Raw genomic sequence first — 14,699 nt, forward strand, 5'->3', positions numbered from 1 at the left:
GGGGGAGGTGGGGGAGGCAGACCAAGACCCCCACAGTGTAGGAGGGAGTGTGGTAGGGGCAGGGTGCTGCCCCACTCTCTCCTGCACTGTGGAGATTGCCCCATGACCCGGCCTGCCTGGGGCCCTGTTCACCACACGGAGGAGGGAGCAGGTTGCTGCTGCATGCTGGGACTGGCAGCAGCACCTGGCTCTTCCCAACGCTCGGGGTGGGCTGCATTGATGGGAGGGGAGCTGCTGCCACCCCAATATTCACTGTAGCCCTCTTCAATCTGCACCCCCAACACCACCACCGAATGCTGGGAAAAGGCTGATGCCGCGGCCAGCTCCTGCCTGTAGCCAGCCTGGGCTCTGGGCAGCTGCAGCAGGCAGGCTGCAAACAGCCTCCCAGGCTCCGCAGCCCCGGCCTCGGCTCTGTGCTGGTGGTGACTGCATGGGTGCCTCAGAGCAGAGAGCAGGTTTATCCCTGCTGTCCGCTCTGAGGCATGTGTGCAGTCTCCACCAGCATGGATCTGATGCCGGGGCTGTGGAGCCTGGTGCAGCTGTTTGCAGCCTGCCCACTGCCTGCTGCAGCTGCTCAGAGCTCAGGCTGGCTACAGGTGGGGGCCAGCAGCAGCACTGGGCTTTTCCGGGCTGTGTTGCCTCAGGGGCCCCCACACTGTCGACTCTGAGGCACACGTGCACCCACCAGAGCCCTGAGCAGCTCTTTGCAGCCTCCTGGCTGCAGCCAGCTCAGGCTCTGGGTAGCTGCTGCCAGCCACAGAGCCCAGGATGCCTGCAGCAGGGCTTGCAACCTCCCAGCCACCTGCTGGGAACAGCCTCAGCTCCATGACTGGCAGCAGCTGCCTCCTTTTCTATCTCTCTCTCTCTCTTTCACCCTCTTTTCCTCTCTTGGCCTCTTTTCCTCTTCTCAAAACTATGGAAGCATTGTGCAATGCTTTAAATTCCCCAGTAATAATTTGACATGCCACACTTTGCACAGCACTGGGTTCAGCCCTCCTAGCTTTGGCCAGCATCACCTCTAGCCCGGGTACATACTTCAGTTGTGCACCCCGATGTAAAAGATGGTAACCCTACCCACATCGGATCAGACATTTGTGATATCGCAGCCTTATACACAGCCCTTCTTCCAACATAAGGCACACATTAGTCTATAAATATAAAATCCCATGGAAAATTGAGTGTTGGTGTCCTTATTAATATTTTCAAAAGTTAGGGGGTACTTGCTGCTTAAAAGGTTGAGAAACACTGCCCTAAAGTGTCTTGTGATACCCAAGAGGGAAGGCTGATGGTCCAATTTGACCTTCCATTCAATGAAGCAACAAAGCTGCTGAGTCCCAGCCCAACACTGTCCTTCCTGTCTAGCTGCTACAACCAGGTCCCCAGTGGCATCACAGTACTTTCTCAGCCTCTAATCAGACCAGTGGGCGATCTGCAGGACCTCAGGGACTGGGGGTCACTGCTGCTGATGAATGGGGACGTCTGAATGGCCAGCCTCAAATCCCAGTTCTTTGCTGAGGGTGACTCCACTGGACTCTGCAGGCTCCCACCCCCCTGCACTGGAGTGACAGGCAGGGCATGTGTGCATGGACCAACCTCATCCTCTGCCTGGGCCAGCTCCTTCTTGAGTTCCTCCACTCGCAAGCGCAGCTTCTTCACCTCGCCCTCATGCTGCTCCACACGGCGGTTGGCATGAGCCAGCTCAGCTGTCTTCTCCTGGTATTGCTTCTTCAGCTTGGCATGGATGTGCTTCAAGTCAGCCAGCTCCTATGACGGGGTGGTGATAATTAGGGCATAGGTAGTGCTCAGATCAGAACAGGTGCAAGAGATGCACTAATCCATGGAATTGATAACCCTCTGCCGTCCTGTAGCCTCTTGAAGGCTCTCCAAGCACTGCACACATGCTAGCAGTGAAGTGAGGTTCCTACTGCCTCCCCCCTTACATGACTCAGCACTGTTATTCCCCTTTTAAAGATGGGGAAACCGAGTCACAGACAGGGAACATGACTTACTCAAGATCACATACAGTCACTGAGCTCCCGAAAGGGAACTGAACTCAAGTCCTGTACCCTAACCACTCTGTCTCATCTCTGTTTTCTTTAGTAAACTTGTCCCACCTGATTTCTTAAGGTGGTAGGTCACAAATGGATTTCAGGGGATTACAATCATAGAGAACAGAGGTTACAGATGGGCTGACTTGTTAGCAATGCCACCACTGCCTGACATGAGGAGCCAGGATCTCTTCTCCCACCCATTCAGGGCATCCCATGTCCTCTGTATAATCCTGTCACACTGAGCATGTACATGTGAACAGGGCCATGCCTCCAGATCCTGAGCTAGAACCAGGACACCACTGCCTCAAGGCTGCTGAGGAAGTAGCAAAGAGCAGGGCTGGAAGTGTCAAGCAGGGACATGGCTTTATTAGCTAGAAGCCCAAAGCCAGCTAAAGAACAGTGGGAAGAGCTGTAAGCACCAAGTACTCTCTGGTATCAAAAGGTCAAGTTCACTCTTGGCCTGTGGGGTTTCCTTAGGCAACAGTCTTCTCCTGAGGTCCTAACAGCCAAGCCCCACTGTTACTGGTGCCCATGCTGGGATGTCAGGGCCTGCCCCTGACAGTCTCACCTTGTTTTTCTCAAAGAGCTCAGCCTGGATGGTTTTGAGATCGGTGTCCAGTGCACTGGCTGTCTGCCGGCGTTTCCGGGCCAGCACCTCCTCCAGGTCCTCAATCTGAGCCCGCAACTTCTTGTTCTCCCGCTCCAGGTTCAGCTTCTCTGTCTCAAGGCGCTCGCGCTTCCCCCATTCTGCTGCATTCTCTGCTTGCAGCCGCTCCATCTGGGAGGGCCGGGTTGGGGACGGACAGAAAGAGAGACAGAGACACACATATGTCATGCCAAGCCAGAGGGTAACTGTGTATTAGTTACTAAAGGTCAACCCAAGTAGCCCACAGAGGTGCCCTTTCTGTGCATGATGTCACCCCTTCTCCCACCATGGGCCTTTGTTAGGACTAGAACTCAAGGCCAAGACAGAGGCCTCTTCCACTTTAGCCACTGGAGTAACTCCCCTGCCTGGCAGCAGAACAGTTCTCTTTTCCCTGTGGGCCAGGCATGAGAGGGAGACATCACTTGACTGGTGGTTATAGGAATTTCTCCCATGGAAGTGCAGGACCCCACCTCAGTCCAAGCTGGATTTGGGAAATGTGCACTTGTTGGAGGCTCACTGATAAGCAAAGTATATGGACAACAGGAGTCGATCTAGCTGGCTGCTGGTCCAGGGTGTTCCAGTGTTAACATCCAGGGTGTATGTACCCAGTGCAGCCACGGATCAGTCCGGACACTAACACAAGAAAAGCCAGCATCTATCTTCACTCAGCTACTCCTCGTCTTCATTCTGCTCTCACATGATACATGGGGCAGTCTAAACTGGACCAGAACAAAGGCAGATGTGCCCTAGCAACCCTTTCCACTTCTGAGTCTCCACACCTAGCTCTGCCAGCAGCCTCAACTCCAAGCTGCACTCTTGGTTATTACCAGCCCACAGGGGCCTCGGTCTCTGCCACTGCCCCTCTATCCTGACCTGCAACACAAGCTGTCCCAGTCCTGTTGCTCCACAGCTCTGCTGAGACTTTCAGCCCCCACCACAGAACCCCCTGCTGTCCCAGCCTTGGCTCCTCACATACCTCAATGCTCTCCTGTTCTGCCCTGCATTTGTCCACCAGGCTCTGCCAATGCATCTCTACCCTGGCCTAGAGCATCCCCTGCAGTCCAAGACCAAAGCCTTGTTCCACAAGACACTGCTGTGCTGACTGTCCAGAACCCAAGTGAGGATGTTATGTGCAGGACAGCATGGGGTTGGCCCCCCTCCTAAATCCCACCATCTTTACTCTTTAAGGTTAGCCTGAATTTGCCCCTTACAGCCTCATCTGCCTCTCTTCTTTAGCTCTGTGTTGTTCTTCACTCTCCCAAATGCCTCCAGTCCCTTCTGCTGCCTGTGAAATGCCTTTGCCACTTCCAAGGTTCAATGAAAGACCCATTTCCTCAGCAAAGCATTCAAGCCCTCGTGACGCCCCACACTCAGAGGGAACTTCATTTTGTTTTGTTCTGTTTTTGTTCCCAGGTGCTTATGCATCATAAAGGAGGGACTAGGACCTGGTATCCAGTTGGCCCCCATCTACTACTGGTCAACACCCAGTATGCTCAAAGTGCTCTCTAGGCGGGTAACATGGGGAGCCCTGAAGCAGAAACGCAGGACCACCCCTCTGCTAGAATGGAAGGCAGCAGTGAGCATGGGTCCTCTAAGGCGAAACACATTAGTGAATAGGCAGTGCTCAGGGATGGGGGCTGTATTGGGACCCTGCTTCCACTGCTTCAAGCTATTCTGTTAACAAATTTGGGTTGAGATGCTGAGATCAGGTGCCTGGATGTCCCATTTTCACTCATCTTCTTGTGAGCTGAGCCTCCAGAGACTTCTAGGAGCCTGATGCATTTCAGCCCTAAGGGGGTGATGGTACCTCCTGCATACACCCCACACCCTCACCTCTGTGCGAAGCTCTGCCAGCTTCTTGTCCATGCTGGAGCGGGCCCCCAGCTCATCCTCCAGGTCCTCTGAGATCCGCCCCAGTTCATCCTGGTGGAGCTCCTTCAGGATGTTCAGCTATGGGGAGATGGAGACATGCAGAGAGGGTTCTGCAGCACTGTGAACCATACTGGCATTAAGTCCTGGCTGAATAGGGAACCACCAGGTGTGAAGATATCACAGGAAACAGCCTGGGAATCCTGCTTCCTGATAGATACCTGGAAAGACGTGGGTGGTAGCTGCACTCACTGACATTTGAACCTGCTCTAATGCCACACACTCTGCAGGAAATCCTGCCGCTGCAGCAGATCAAGGATGGGCCTGCAGATGTAGGATGACTGGCACCTCTGAGTGGGCTCACAGTCACTACACAGGCCAGTAAGGAACTGTCTCCTGAGTGAACCCTGTTTTGCCCCTACCTTCTGACTCAGTGGCTGTAGCAAGGACACCCAAGTCAAACTTTACTGAGGGCCACTGGCAAGGTGCTACTTCTGATGGAAGACTGCTGCTGGGTGGGGGAGGGGAGGATCTGCTCCGATTGGGTGTGATCTGCAGCACTTTTGCAGGCAGGAAACCAAACTAACTCTGGATTAATAAATGGACCAGCAGTGAGGATGTAGGACTCACTGTTCAGCTTTTCAGATCCTTTTTTTGCTCAATAATGAATTATAGTGAGTACCAGAGATTGCCCTGGTGGGCTGCATCTGGCCCATGGGAATGTATGTTGTTCACCCCCATACTACCAAGGAGCTCGCTTACATACCTAGTTAAGTCAATGGTGCCAATTAATGCTCTTCTCAGGCTTTGTGGAATGGTTTCCTGGAGCAGGGCCTCCCTCTAGTGGATACTAAACATTAGCTAGCTCAGGTTACTCAAGACAGAGAAACACAATGAAACAATCTCCCACCTCCCTGTAACCTCTGGACTTTCAGAAATGGCCAGGTCAACTGTGCATGCCTCTCCTCTCTGCAAGCACAGACAGGATCATGTCACATCTGAGCAACCTTCTGCCCCTGGCTCCTCTCTGGGCCTCGGGGGCATGTCTGCATGGCACTGAACAGTGCTCGGGAGCACTGCTGAGAAAACAGGCTAGAACAATGGCAACTGTTCTCCTGAGCTCAGCTGATCCCCACAGTGGTGCTGGGTGCACACCTCGAAGGAGCTACATGACGTGTGCAATGCAGGACAGATCAAACTCCCCAGCACTGTTGGATGTGATATAGGCATCCCTGGGACACCTGGAATGTGGTCAGACCATCTTGCTCACCTGTTTGAGCACTTCTTGCTTGTTTTTGTTCAGCTCCTCATACTTGATTTTCCACTGGCTGAGCTCACCCTCCAGCTTCTCGATGTTCTTGCTGAGTGACAACTTATCCCTAAAACAGAGGCAACAGGGTGTGGGGGGACAGGATCTAATAGAGCTAAGATAAGGCTCCCACTTCTCCCGGCACCTGGCCCCAGGGGGATCCCAGGGACTCAAGTCTACTCCTAGGGGCATATATCTTTTAAATGGCACCCTAAAGACTACTTGTGGGCATGCCAGATTGCAACTGGTACCATGGGTGATGACATAGACTCTGCAGTCTTGGGAGAGAAAGATTATTTTCTTCCTAGGGTATCAAAGAATATATCTACATCTACAAGAGTGGAGATAAGTCATTTGCCCATTAAGACTGTTGGGAAAGAATCTCAGCTGGTGTACACCAACATAATACCACTGAACATATTGGCATAGTTTTTTTTTCCCCCAGATACTAGCCATGAGTTTGGGTTTGATTTGCATAAAATTTCCGTTTGGCTCGAGCAACTGGATTCTTCTCCATTTGAATTCTGGGCCCAAAAACTCAGTGAAAAACACAGAGCTCCCTCTGGCTTCAGGCTGTTAACAAGAGCAGCTATGAGCCACATCATATGTGGGTTAGCTTGAGGTATAACTCAGATCACTTGAGGGCTCTTCAAGTGTTAGGGAACCTGAGAGTCAAGCAGCCAGCAGGTGCTTGATTGTGGCAACCATTTTAAAACACTGACTGCCTATATAAATATAGCAGTTTTCTACTGGCAGTAAAGGCAGAAGCATTGCCTAGCTGAGCTGCAGCAGGAAAAACCATGAGGTAAGGGCAAGAACTGATGGGGATAGCTAGGAGACTCCTGGTCCTGGGCCTAAAACTGCACCCTGCTGAGAATGGGTGGCCTGGTAGGGCTCCTGGTGGTATGGGAGTCCCCAGGAAATGCCAGGCCAGTTACCACCTGGGTGAAAGGTGGGTTGAGGTGCCTTAACTCCTATCCCCCACAAAACTGTGGGTACAAGGGGGCCAGGCACAGCTATGGCCACCTGAGCCCAAAGAGGGGTAAGATCCAGATGAGGCCAGGTACAGCTGTGGCCACCTGAGCGTCCACAGGAGAGGGAAACCCTAAAGCCCTGAAGGATGGGGTAGATGTGTAACCCTAGAGAGGGGGTGGTAGTGAGGGCCTGCAAGAGGATTGTGTAGGGCTGAGGGTCAGCCTGAAGAGCAGTGCAGAGAGGGTGTGTTGAGTAGGGCTGTGGGACAGCCTGAAGGGCAGCACATAGGCCACCCCCCTGGAGAGCAAGTTGAGAAGTGTGGAGCCCCAGAGGGCTGGGGGCATAGTGTACATTTATGTAAAGCTGCCCCAGGAGGGGCCAGGGCAAGCTTGGCCCAGGTCAGGAACTTGGCTGACCACTACCCAGGTGAGGGTCACGGGAGAGGCCCAAAAGACTACATCTGCCACCCAAGGCATGATCTGGATAAAGCCTATGGCCACTCCAAGAGGGACAAGTTCTTGATGTGAGAGGGGGTAGAGTGAGAGAGGCCCTAGTGAGAGGAGGGCAGAATTAATGTGCATGGACGACTGGTGCCACCTTAGCTGCCTTCCCCAGCGACCAGTCAGTGACCAGTGGGGTCCCCTTGCGGCTGATCCTGTTTTGAGAACAGCAAAGTTGTGGCAGGTGAGACTGGGCAGACTGCCTCATAGACAGGTGGGTGGGCTGACATGAGACCTGGCTTCAAGAGCTGCCCCCGTCACACTGAGGTACATCTCAAGTTCAGTGCTTAGCTGCCTAGGCTACATATTAGCTCCCTGCCCTGCCTTGTGTGTCACGTGACTGCGCAGAAAGTGATGTAGCAGGGTGCACTCACTCCCGCTCTTTCAGCAGCACTTTCTGGGACTCATCCAGCCTCAACTTCAGGGCGGTCACTTTAGTGGCATCTTCCTCAATGACGCTCATGTCCTCCCAGAGCAGTCGGTTCCTCTCCTGGCGGGTGAAGGAAGTCCGGATGCTGACCACACTCCGCTGGTCCCATTCAGACCCTTCTTGTTTGCTCTTCAGTATGTTTTCCATCAGCTCAAACTCCTGGAAGGATGCATATTAGCCAAGAAGAAGGACCATCACAACAGTGCTGCTGTGCGCCAGAGCTTTCTCAAACCATCCATACAGACACAGCAGAGACCCAGCAACCTACCAGTTTCCTTCTCGCACCCCTTGTATTCTTTGAGACCACCTCTGCTCAACTCCTATTACTGTGGCCCTGCCCCCTATCATGTGGGCTGCTCAGGACCCCCCTGGATCTTCCCTTGCTGTACAACCTGTGCCAATGGCATGTGCCCTCCCTCTCCCCCCAGCCCTCATTGAGATGCTGGGAACCCCAGTTTCCCCTGCTGTGGAAGTAAGAGAGGCAGTTGTCGGGACCCATGACCTGCATATTCACCACCTGTGGCTTGCATGTGGTCTATGGGCTGCCAGCTGGACAACCCAGACCCACGGATCTGTTTTGCTGTGGATCACAAAGATCCTGGTTCAACAGGTTCAATGTCTCAGTCTTGGGGTTCCCATGCTGAAAGTAGTATGGGTGCCCGGATACAGAGGGATTTCAGTGCTTTCTGCAAATCATGGCTGGGCTGCACAGCTACTGTACAACGGAAGGGGTGCGGCACTCAGCAGCCTGTCAGCCAACCTTGTAACTACCACATAGGTGAGGCCAGTGGACTCACCTTGTACCAATGTAACTGTGCCACAGGAATGTAGGACTGGAAGGGGCTTTGGGGGCCTTAAAATCCAATCCTCTGCATTTGTAAGTATATAAGTTGCAAACTAATCACAAAATCCTCTGACCATAGCCACAAAGCATGTCATAAAAACCCCTGCAAAGTGCAATAGGTAAAGAGGAGGGGAGAGAGGATTCCCCCAGTGCCCTGACTACTGCAGTGGCAGGGAATCTGTTGGAACAGAATATGCACAGATACTCCTAGAAGAGAAATAGGCCCCAAAATACTAAGGAAAGTCCACTAAGGATGCATCTATATGTGCAATTAAGGTGCAGCAATAAACTTTAGAACATATTGCGGTGGAGTGCGTTGCTCCTGGGCACAATGTTTGAACATGCACCCAGGACTGCAGCACACTGAGCTGGGTTGGAGCAGCCCCGGTTGGCAGGTGTCCGGGGTAAGCCTGCCAGCCTGGCACTGTTCTGACCTGGCTCAGCATGCTGCGGAGGAGCAGGTTGGGGCATGAGGATGCTTCAGTGTGGAGGCTAGCCAGCAGGCAGCCTCCACACTGAAGCACCCTTGTGCTCCAACAAGCTCCATCAATGTCTACACGTGCGCTGCTATAGAGTAAAACACTCTGCCACAGGATAGTACTTGTATTTACAAAATATAAACCTACAGCAGAGTTAATTAGTTTCCTCTGTCTTAATAGCACTGCATGTACAGACACTGAAATGTTTATTGTGGAGCTAATTTGGCAACTGCAGTAAATGTCTCATGTAGATGTGCCCTAGATGGTTACTCCAGTTTAGTTATACCACTTCAGTGGCAAAGAGATGTTTCATTTATCCTGGGATAAGACATTTTACCCCAGGACAAAATGCAGTTGTGGAGACATCCATGTCCATTGTTCTGGGATAAATCATTAAAAAGTTTGCCAGATAAGAGGTAGTTAACAGTTTATCTCAGGATATTGCAAAGTTTGTCTGTACAGTTATCCCAGGATTGCATTATTGACCCAATGGCAGAAAAGCAGCACTTTATTTAGCTTCTCACTAAACATGGATTAGAAGGGTGATGTGTATATATACAAATCCTGGGATATTTTTGTTCTGGGATAACTCAGGTACAACTTGACCAGGGACAAATGCAACTTCTGATTCTATCCTTCCTTGCACTAAGCCAGTTAAAACCAGCACAAAACTGTGTGTGGCCAAGCCTACAATAATGATATTATTTTAGGCCAGCACTCTCCACTCTGAGTGGTCCCAGAGCTCTCCACTAACTGACTGCATCAGTCATGAGAGCACAGGTCTAGGTTTAATATGAGCCCAGGAAGCCGTAATTGTTTAAGTACAAGTACAATTTATCTTGATCAAATATAAAAAAGTGCATGTTGTTTTACGTGAAAAGCTATTTGCACAAGTTACAAGCTTATGTCTGTTCCCCAGTTCTTTGTCAATAGAAAGCTAAAATATTTTAAGAAATGCTGAGAAAGCTGCAGCAGCTGCCAGGAAGAGAATGCCAGCATGCAAGAACGTGTTGATGAGGTCAGTAGGTATTTTTATCGAAGATAATTTCTGCTGATTGTGGGCCTTGTGTCTGTTACCTCAGCTGGAGAGCTGGCAGCAAAAATCCCTGACTGTCCCTGATTTTCCCAGTTCTGAAAGAACATTTGATCTGTGGTCAACTCAGCTGATGTGGCAAAATAAAGGGTTATTCAGCAATTGATCTTCCCACCCTGATGTAAGGCCTAAGTACTGCCCACAAAGGGGATTGAGCCACAAAGATGATCCCATACACTGGGATCCATTTAACTGACCCCAAATCCACAAAAGAGGTCCCAGAGGAGGCACCCATAGGAAATAATCCTTATTATAGTTAAGCTACTGTGCGAAAGAACTGGGGCTCTTGCTCTCTCCTGCCCTGAACAGCCTGAGCAACACACCCACTCCTTTCCAGGCTATGCCATCCGGTGGAAGAAGTGAAAGACCTAAGCTGGGGAGACAGTCAACCTGACCCACTTCCAACCTGAGGAAAGAGCCCACATGTGATAAGCTCTGACCAGCCAATACTGCCTCGTTCTGGCTAGCAAATAACAATTGTGTGAGTTAAAGACATCAAGGAATGAAGCAAAAGTTCAAGCTCATAATGAACACCTTTGTTTTAATAAACGGGCACCCCACCCATCTTCTCCTCTTTTTCCCTTAGCATGTATGAATGCATTAGTGATTGTGGGAACTCCTGCCATTGAATTGGCCAGTAGAGTTTATAGTGCTATTCAGAAGATGTTAGATGATCTCTAACCATTACCTCTAAGCTAAGTCTGTGGAAAGATTCTGAGCCAGAAAGATTTACTGGGTACCTAAGTAGATTAAGGCAGACAAGGTTCTTTGGGTAAATCTGGTATCTTTTATTAAACCAACTCAAATAATTGGAAAAATTCTTCTTTGCAAGCTCAGCCTGATGAAGTGTATTTATACTTGCAAAGAATTTTTCCAACAACCTGAGTTGGTCTAATGAAAGAGATCAGATTTACCCAAAGAACCTTGTCTGCCTATGTCCTTAAACCAACACAGCTGCAACCTATACCCATGTAAGTAGACTAAGGCACTTATGTGTGGTTCTATTCCACACTGTTCAAGCCATAAAAATCTATTCATTTATCTACTCTTGCAGTACACCATCATCATTCTAACCCTTATGACAGGCTTACAAAAAAGCAGCTAAAAGAAGAAGGATCCACCCACCTTGTGTATTAGCTGTTTCTTAGGGTCTTGAGCACCTAATAGGTAGAATAGAGTCTGGCCATCTGTTACTATGATTGGGAGGGGAACAAAGGTAATATCCAAGAGCCTATCCCAGTACCAAGACTGAAGGAGGAAGTGTTAAAGTTAAGCTTCCTGGGCACGCAGATCTTTGTACTTCTTTAATGTGCTCAAGACCAGATTATTATCTGCTTGAGCAAGTCAGCTTGGCAAAAGCCAAATACCAGAACAGATACCTGGGTCCTGTGAACACTTAAATCCTTTATCTTTCCCGAGCTAAATTACCACCCAGTATTTGCTACACTAGCTGAAGTACTTGACTAATGGGAAAATGCCTCTTCCTTTCTCCCAAAGCAATGCTAACACAGTAATTTCTTCTCTATCACCTCACAATGCCATGGTGATTACCTGCTGTGTTAATATAGTGATTGGCTGTCCTGATTTATCAATTTAATCTTAACTGACCTTAATTTGATCATTGCATTGTTCTTTAATTAGCTTAGTAAAGCTGTAGCAAATGAGCTCAGCAATATGCTTGCTTAAGTTTGTATCTGCTTGTTCATCTTTTTAAATAAAATCCATAAAAATTAAGCGATTAGGAAAATCAGTGCTTCTTTAGCTTAGGAGTGTTTGCTCAGCTTGCACTGTTTTTACATCACTATAAAATTCAACTGTGTACAAGTCTTGAGAAACCATCAGTCCTGAGGAGACTGTTTTTCCTGTTGCCTCAGAGGAAGTCACAAAACAGCACAATGGGAGAGAAAGCACTGAAGTCTACACCTGGACAAAGAAAACTAAGTACTAGTTCTTCCTGAGTCACTAGTATACCTAGTGACATTTATGCTTCCATTTGACATCACACTGCAGGTACGCATCGACCATGAGTCACGCCACATTGCCCTTGCTTACAAAGACAACAAATGGTTGTTCCATTTGTGTTGGAACAACTGCGCGGAGGTACCAAAGTCTGGCTCATGGGAATGGGAAGGTAGGACCTCTGTCAGCTGCAGGAACCTCTTTAAATTATTAGGTACAAAATGACAAGTTCTCTACCTCCGAAAGGGACCTTTTGGCAAATTACTTATAGCTCCCTTTTGCTCGGTGGGTTTTGTTATTGATCGTGTACAAAGGCACCAAGCAGACTGAAAGTTGGAAACAGGAGGTGCAGCAGATTTCAGAGAGCTGAGGCTCATTTATTGAGGGCAACTGATTCTCCAAAGGAGTACCGAGACCAGAAATCCATGCAAGAGAAATTTGCTATAGGAAAGTAGGTCCACAGAGAACTACTGTAAAATGTGGGTGGAGGCAGTAGCCAGGATGCAGAGAACAACTGCACAGAACAGCCCGGAGAAGTAGATTTTGGCCAAGGGTAGCGTGACTCCTATTATAGAACTATGCTGTCAGCGCCTCAGGGTCCATTCGGTTTAAATCAAAGGACAGTTTTAGAAGGTCTCATCCACCCACGTTGATCTGCGCAGAACTCATTCACCTACCTCAGAAAGGTACAAGGCTGAGCTGACTCTGGGGATCCGGGGAATAGATTCACAGACTGCAGAGGCAGAGATTTCATAGCTGAAGGGGACATTCATGGTCATCTAGTCTAATCATCTCTTCCAGCTTCTCCCTGCCCCTAAAAATCTGTTCCTATTCTGGATCTCACCCCAACCCAGCCTAATAATGGCACTAGAACAGGCCTAGGCTGTCTCCTCTCTGGGTGCAGATCTGGCCAGCTCTGGCAGTCCACCTTTTCTGTATTTTACATTCTGCTCACAACCCACAGCCTGGGACCCTCAAGGAAGTACCTTAACATGTTCATTTATTTGACTGGGCAAAGTCCAACAGACACATGGACATCTCCCTATTTGAGCAGAAGGAAATTAAATTAACCTAAACTAACCCCCCTATAGGGATTGGCTTTAATGACATTTGAAGTCTCTTCCACACCTATGATTCTCTGATAGCCCCATGTAATTACTAAGATTCCCCACACACCATACACAGAGGTTGGGACATGCCAAGTTACTTACGGCTGCCAAAACCTCTGCCTCTGTTGCATTACACTTTTACATCCAAAGACACTGAAATCAGAAGAAGGGCAATTTGGCAAGTTATGGGTTGTATAGGTGAGGAAACAAGTGTACAGTAAACAAAGGTGTGAATTTAAAATGCACTGGCTACTCCACGTTACCTTCTTGTGGGGATACAGTGAGACAAGGTTCTTTGGGTAACTGTGATATCCTTTATTAGATTAAATAAATAGTTGGGAAAATTGTTCTTTGCAAGCATGTGGGCACAAACACCTTTCTTTAGGCACATCGAGAGTCTGCTGGTGGTGAACTGAGTGAATTGTGAGAGACAGTGCGCATTCAAGTGCCTCCAACGGGAGTTAGCACTAACTTCCCCATGTAGACAAGCTGCTATAGTTGCCACAGGAGCGGAATCTTTGAATGCTCTGATTTTTGTGCACATAAAATTACTAGCTCAATGATCCACTAAAATAGGACCTTGCTTTGAATTCACAGAACCAGGGAAGTTCACTGCTTTCGATCAAAGCTATTTGGCCTTATCGAGGAAGGACAATTCCTCTTAATTTTCTTTAGCAAAACTACCTGTTCTTTTCACACTGCTCCTCTGGCATATACTCCCCACTGAATGCATCTCAGATCAGTCATAATGACATGGCACCCCCCACACCTCATGCCCCTATGTATAGCTTGTTTTCATATAAATCCCCTGAACACCCAATACTGCATGCAGTGATGGACTCTGGCCCCCAGAGGTCAGTATCATGCACCTAGGCTCTGGGAACAGGCACCCAAGGGAGGAAAGCGAACACAGCTGTTTAACAACTAAAACCCACTGCTGCTCTAAAGTTAAAAGCTAACCCTTGTCTCTGGATTTGGAGGGACTGAGGGGTCTGGCAGGAATTGCAGGACAATGGAAATAAGCTAAGCCTGAATCAAAGGCCCAGCATGGCCCTCTGCCTGCCTGACAGTGAGAAGGAACAGTCATAAACAGGGATCCTCATTTTCTCTGTTAAGTTGCAAATTCTCTTATTAAAACCCCGCAAAAATCCGTGATTAAAGTGAAACACCATTATATATATGGGTATCAACTGAACACAGTTTTATTGATATATTCACAATTTTAAAACAATTTGGAAGCCTACCACTACCAGTGCCTCAATCACTACAATAAAATTAATTCTAAATACCTACAAATTTTGGTATTTTTAACATGGAAAATCAGACCTCCCCCTCCCCCATCACTCACCAGGACACAGGTCCAGGCCCTTCACTCCGAAGTCACAGCCACCCAGGCCAGCTGGTGCCCCTCACTCCCACCTACAGTCCTCCCCCT

At 49.1% G+C, this 14,699-nt stretch overlaps 1 protein-coding gene across 8 annotated transcripts in view; it reads right to left on the bottom strand.

Moving 5' to 3' along the window:
- The window catches only part of CCDC102A (coiled-coil domain containing 102A), a 97,918-nt gene that overhangs the window by 44,657 nt on the left and 38,562 nt on the right, over positions 1-14,699 (bottom strand). For all 8 annotated transcript variants that reach the window (XR_016444062.1, XM_090061845.1, XM_090061843.1 and 5 more), the window contains 5 exons: positions 7,725-7,939; positions 5,837-5,945; positions 4,531-4,647; positions 2,620-2,829; positions 1,594-1,764 (listed from right to left, as the gene is read on the bottom strand). Coding sequence is in view for 7 of the 8 variants with exons in the window: in XM_090061845.1 (XP_089917971.1) it covers positions 1,594-1,764; positions 2,620-2,829; positions 4,531-4,647; positions 5,837-5,945; positions 7,725-7,939 (822 nt within the window). In the remaining variant the exon portion in view is untranslated. The remainder of the gene's footprint in view (positions 1-1,593; positions 1,765-2,619; positions 2,830-4,530; positions 4,648-5,836; positions 5,946-7,724; positions 7,940-14,699) is intronic.

Source organism: Crocodylus siamensis, chromosome 9 (genome assembly GCF_052110815.1).
Source record: "Crocodylus siamensis isolate JL-2025a chromosome 9, ASM5211081v1, whole genome shotgun sequence".
In the NCBI taxonomy this organism is placed as follows: Eukaryota; Metazoa; Chordata; order Crocodylia; family Crocodylidae; genus Crocodylus; species Crocodylus siamensis.